The sequence below is a fragment of the Gossypium hirsutum genome, chromosome A07 (genome assembly GCF_007990345.1).
Source record: "Gossypium hirsutum isolate 1008001.06 chromosome A07, Gossypium_hirsutum_v2.1, whole genome shotgun sequence".
Lineage (NCBI taxonomy): Eukaryota > Viridiplantae > Streptophyta > Magnoliopsida > Malvales > Malvaceae > Gossypium > Gossypium hirsutum.
Genome location: NC_053430.1, coordinates 29,358,952 through 29,364,610, shown reverse-complemented (window position 1 = coordinate 29,364,610; position 5,659 = coordinate 29,358,952). Strand labels below are relative to the sequence as shown.

At 37.7% G+C, this 5,659-nt stretch overlaps 1 protein-coding gene across 1 annotated transcript; it reads left to right on the top strand.

Annotated features, from left to right (window-relative positions):
* Positions 1-488: 488 nt before the first annotated feature.
* On the top strand, positions 489-2,750 carry LOC107953001 (3-ketoacyl-CoA synthase 1). The gene has a single exon (XM_041117916.1). The coding sequence runs from the start codon at positions 951-953 to the stop codon at positions 2,562-2,564; it is 1,614 nt and encodes a 537-aa protein (XP_040973850.1). The 5' UTR covers positions 489-950; the 3' UTR covers positions 2,565-2,750.
* The last annotated feature ends 2,909 nt before the right edge of the window (positions 2,751-5,659 follow it).

Genomic DNA, 5,659 nt, shown 5'->3' with positions numbered 1-5,659 from the left:
TTGTCTGAAGATGGGATTTAGAAAAAGTTATGTATTAAAAATAATAACACTAATATATAACTTTTGCAGGTTGAACTTAATTTCTAATTAGTTCATCATCAACTAAAATTTAATTAATAAAATATCTACACATATTCGACCTTATATTTTATTTAATAATTGAGATCCAATAAACCTTAATCAAATTAAATTATTAAGATAAATTTTTTATAATAATAAATAATATGTATATATGTGAAAAATAGTGCTTGTACACCAATACAGTTTCTTTTCACTTAAAAAATAATTTTAGGAACATTGGCTTAAGTAATGTATTTATGGAAAATATGATTATAAAATGATATCAGGATTGGTTGAAGACGAAGTTTGTATACTGGGCATTTGGGCAGGTTAGCGAGTCGTGACAACCTTCTTTGACCCCCTCTATTTATTGTCCTCTCTTTGGCAGTCACCTACAATCCACCGCCCAATTCCCCCTTTCTCTCTTTTGACCTTTTTATTTTATGGGCTTAAAATGAGAACAAAAAGATAGATTTCTTGCAGCTAACCTAAAACACCATGCAATGGGAAATGAAAAGACCTTCATAAAGTCTCATTCACCTTTTCTTGCAAGAAACCTCGCAATCTCACATGGTGGATTAGGCATTTTACACTCCCATCAACAATATACCAACACGCCAAGTCGGCAACATCCTCTTCAAGGCCTTTTTACTCACATTTTTTTTTCTTGATATTATTATGTATCTTTGGTGGTTGAGCTATCTATCCTTTCTCGGAACTACCCACCATTAATTCAACACTCTCCTTCCAGCTTTCCCTAATTGACTCTCTTTCTTCTACTTATTCTTATATTAACTCTCTTTATTTCACATCTTCTCTCAAGCAAGCTTTCTCCCATTTCTTTTCATACCCAAACCAGTTCCATTTTAGCTAATTTTTACAAGACAACCATGATTGGAGAGACAAGTATGGATAAGGATAGTATTGAGATGGATAAAGAGAGGCTGACGGCGGAAATGGCATTCAAAGACTCCTCCTCCGCCGTCATCAAAATCCGGCGAAGATTGCCTGATTTCCTGCAATCTGTAAAGCTTAAGTATGTGAAGTTAGGGTATGGTTATTCATGTAACCCTGCAACCATTCTCATGGTTGCTTTAATCCTACCACTTCTCTATACCATTCTGGTTCACTTCATTGATCTAAAAATGGACCGGATTTCCGAGTTATGGACCAACCAAGCCCTTCGACTTGAGAGCATTGATGCTGCTACAACACCAGCTGCTTCATTGTTTATGTTCTTCCTCTTTGCTCTCTACTATGCAAAACGGTCAAGGCCGGTTTACCTCGTAGACTTTGCTTGTTACAAACCTGAAGATGATCGTAAAATGTCAGTTGATTCCTTCCTCAATATGACTGAAGATAGCGGAGCTTTCACGGAGGACACGCTCCAATTTCAAAGACGGATATCAACCCGGTCTGGTCTAGGCGACGAGACGTATTTCCCCAGAGGAATAACATCTACACCGCCAAATCTGTGCATGGAAGAAGCTCGATCTGAAGCAGAAGCTGTAATGTTCGGAGCACTCGACTCGCTTTTTGAGAAAACCGGGGTCAACCCCAAGGATATAGGCATCCTTATCGTTAATTGCAGCTTATTCAATCCAACCCCATCCCTCTCAGCCATGATTGTTAACCATTACAAGCTACGTACGGATATCAAGAGCTACAATCTCGGAGGAATGGGGTGCAGTGCAGGCCTTATATCAGTTGAGCTCGCTAAAAACCTCCTTCAAGCCAATCCCAATACGTATGCCGTAGTGGTAAGCACGGAAAACATAACACTGAATTGGTATTTCGGCAATGACAGGTCCATGTTGCTATGCAACTGCATATTCCGCATGGGTGGAGCCGCTGTGCTCTTGTCGAACAAAGCTGGAGACAAGAGTCGTTCCAAGTACCAGCTGGTTCACTTGGTTCGAACCCATAAAGGCGCGGACGACAAACATTACAACTGCGTCTACCAAAGAGAGGATGAGAAAGGAACCGTTGGGGTTTCGTTGGCTCGTGAACTAATGGCTGTGGCTGGAGACGCATTGAAAACCAATATTACCACTCTGGGTCCCCTTGTTTTACCCTGGACAGAGCAGTTCATGTTCTTTGTTACTCTTGTTCGAAAGAAGATTTTCAAAGCCAAAGTTAAGCCATACATACCTGATTTCAAGCTTGCTTTCGAGCATTTCTGTATCCATGCTGGTGGAAGGGCGGTTTTGGATGAATTGCAGAAGAATTTGCAGCTAACAGATTGGCATATGGAGCCTTCAAGGATGACTCTACATAGATTTGGGAACACTTCAAGTAGCTCCTTGTGGTATGAACTGGCTTACACGGAGGCCAAGGGTCGGGTGTCGAGTGGTGACAGGGTATGGCAGATAGCATTCGGGTCGGGCTTCAAGTGTAACAGTGCTGTTTGGAGAGCTCTTAGGCGGAGTCCCATGAATGAGTTAAGGGGAAACCCCTGGAAGGATGAAATTGATAAGCAGCCGGTGAAGGTTCCCATTGCTTGATATCTCAAATTCCAATTGAAGTCAATCGTTTGGAATGGTGGGTGCCCTATGACCTGCGCGGTTCTTTCGTTTCCTCTCTGTTTTATTTATTTTTTTCTTAATGAAAATGTAATTATTATATATATATTCCACATATCGTTATATTGTTATCCTAATGTACGAAAATAACGGAATAATTTAGATGAAGATTATTTTAATTTTTACATACTAATAAAAGATAATATCATCTAATCAATTTTTAAAATATCAAAAATTTTAATACATGCATATATTTTTTTGGAAATCACAAACCTAGAACATAAATGTGTGTTTAAGATTAATAATAATTTTTTTGAAAGGTCAATTCATTAATTTGTTCAATGAATGAAATCATACAATTCAGAAGAAAAACAAAAAAAAATCAAACACTTATCGTAGATGGTGAAAGGCAAGTTCCATCAACACAACAAAAATTTTAACCTCAACATCAATAGAACATTATGATACGTTGACAATTAGCTTTGCCATAACTCAAGCATGACATATCTGCAGTGATTACAGACACGATAAGGAAATCAGCCTTGGATGGCCCAAAGCTATAACGCCCCAATTTTCGAGAATTCTATGAATGTTAGCATAAGTTTAATTATGTTAGTGGGCCTCTAGAAAGCCAAGCTTAAGATAGAACCCGACAATTTTAGTTAATTTTTGTTCCATAAGAAAAAGGGGGTGAAATTATGAAATAGAACCTATGTGAAAATGTTTGAAAATGCTATAGGCTAAATCGAAGTGGCCAAATAAATAGGAGTGCAAAATAGGAGGATTTGCATGACAAACCTCCCATTTTACATGAAGTGGCCAGCCATCATGTTGTTGTAGACAATATGAGCACTTGATATCCATAATTTATGGTACAAATTGATACAAATTGATAATGGGTTAGGTAAATGTTCCATGATAATGGATTAGGTAAATATTCCATGATAATGGGTTAGGTAAATGTTCCATGATAATGGTTTAGGTAAATGTTTCATGATGGGCATTTCATGTCTTTTGTATTAAAGAATTAAATGGATGAAATATGAAATTTTATTAAAAGAAAAAGGGGTGAAAAGAACAAAGTTTTGTCCATATTTGTTCATCATAGCCTAAAGTTAGAGAAGAGAAAGGAGAGGAGAAAGCTCTTGAATGTTCGGTCACTTGGGGAAAAAAATTGAAGGTAAGTTCATGGTAGTTTGCTTCTATCTTGATGTTCATGAGTTCTTCTTGATTCTACCTTAACTCTTGAAGCATATTTTGGTTTTTGGTTGTGTTGTGATCATTTGGTCATGAATTAAAATGAAGGAAATGGTTATTGTTTCATGTTCTTTTGATGAAAAATGGAAGATAGGTGAAGTTGAGCCAAACAAATGAGCATGCATGTGCCTTAGATGCTAAGGGGAAAAATCGACTAATATGTTGTGCTTTAAAATGATGAAATGGAGATTATACTTAAGTAAAATCATAGATATGTGATGATTGATTGGTGATATACATGTTTAAAAAAAAACATGCATGCAAGTTATGTGCGAAAGAGTGATTTGGTAATAAATCTGCTTGGGACAGCAGCAGTAACGTGACTTTGGAAAATCACCATAAATTATGGGAGATGAGTTAGAAGCTGCATAAATTATGTAATTAAAGCTTAATGAGTCTAGTTTCAAATAGAATAAACTAGAACATATTTTGAATTCTGTACAATGAGAAATTTGATTCGTAATGAAGAGTGGTCAGATTAGTCAAACAGTGAAACATGCGAAACTTTGAGAAAAATCTGGTATTGATTGGCCAAACAAAAAATTCTGAAAATTTTATGGATATAAGATATATGAGTCTATTTTCAGGGAAAATTAACGGCACTTGATTTGGAGTTTCGTAGCTCCAGTTATAAATGATTTAGTAACTGTTGCTCAGGAAGACAGCTTGCAGTGAAATTATGATTATGTGGTAAACATTGACAAAAATTTGTTAATGAGTTGCTTATTGATTTCTTATAAGCTTACTATGATCTGTAGGTGTGGTTGGCCGAATATTGTAAGGGGTTAATACGTAGTTTATATTTGAATAGTTAGATTAACGTGTTAGTAATCCAATTGTAGGCGGTTCGTGTGTGGATCTCGTCAGCATATCGTCGCAAATAGGTGTGTAACTAACACCCACTTTCTTAGTCTGGATCGGTAAAAGTTGAAAAGCCGAAATGCCGAAAATCGGTATTTTGTAGATTTGCGAGTGTGCGAATGCTCGTGAGGTAAATCGATTAATGTTTTTGGTAAACTGCAAAATTTGGACTGCAAAGTGCATGATTTCTGTGCCCTCGATATTTTTGGGCTTAATGGGCCAAAATTGGAATGATGGGCCAACGGGCCCAATTCGGTAAGAACACTCGGTACGTGATTCTGTTAGTACGTGAAAAGTAGGAATATGCATGAAAAACCTTAAAATAGATAAATTACTGAAATACCTTTAAAAGTGGAAAATTTATAGTTTTACCCCTAGTAGATAAATTACCGAAATACCCCTAGGGTTAAATTGACCTAAATGCATGTTTGACCGTTGTTATTTACTGCATGCCATGTTGTTATTATCTGGTGCATGGGATTGGGATATTGACGGAGGAAGTACTGAAAGTGGCTTGTCCACGTACTGGAGGCTTTGCCTCAACTTACTGTTAACTGAGTAGCAAGGCTGCAACTGTGGAGTGTTGGGCTGGGTGGGTTGAGCTATTCCCCACATGGAGTGTAGGGCTGGTACGGGTGGAGTTAGTGGTTGGTGGGTTGAGTAGTCTCCCCAAATGGGCTTGCATATGTTATTGATGTTGCATGTATTTTGAAATGGGCTTATGGGCCATACTGTTATCTCAATAAGGGGCTAAGGCCCAGTTTATTGTAATCTGAAAAGGGCTCTGGTCCAATACCACTGTTACCTGAATGGGCTTAGGCCCAATAGGCTTGAGCTGACTTGGGCTTTGAATGGGTTTTCCTTACACACTGAGTTTCCCCAAACTCACCCCTTTTATTTTCATCCACGTAGGAAATCCCCAACCATAGTGGGCTTGGAGCTGTGAGGAAATTCCGAGT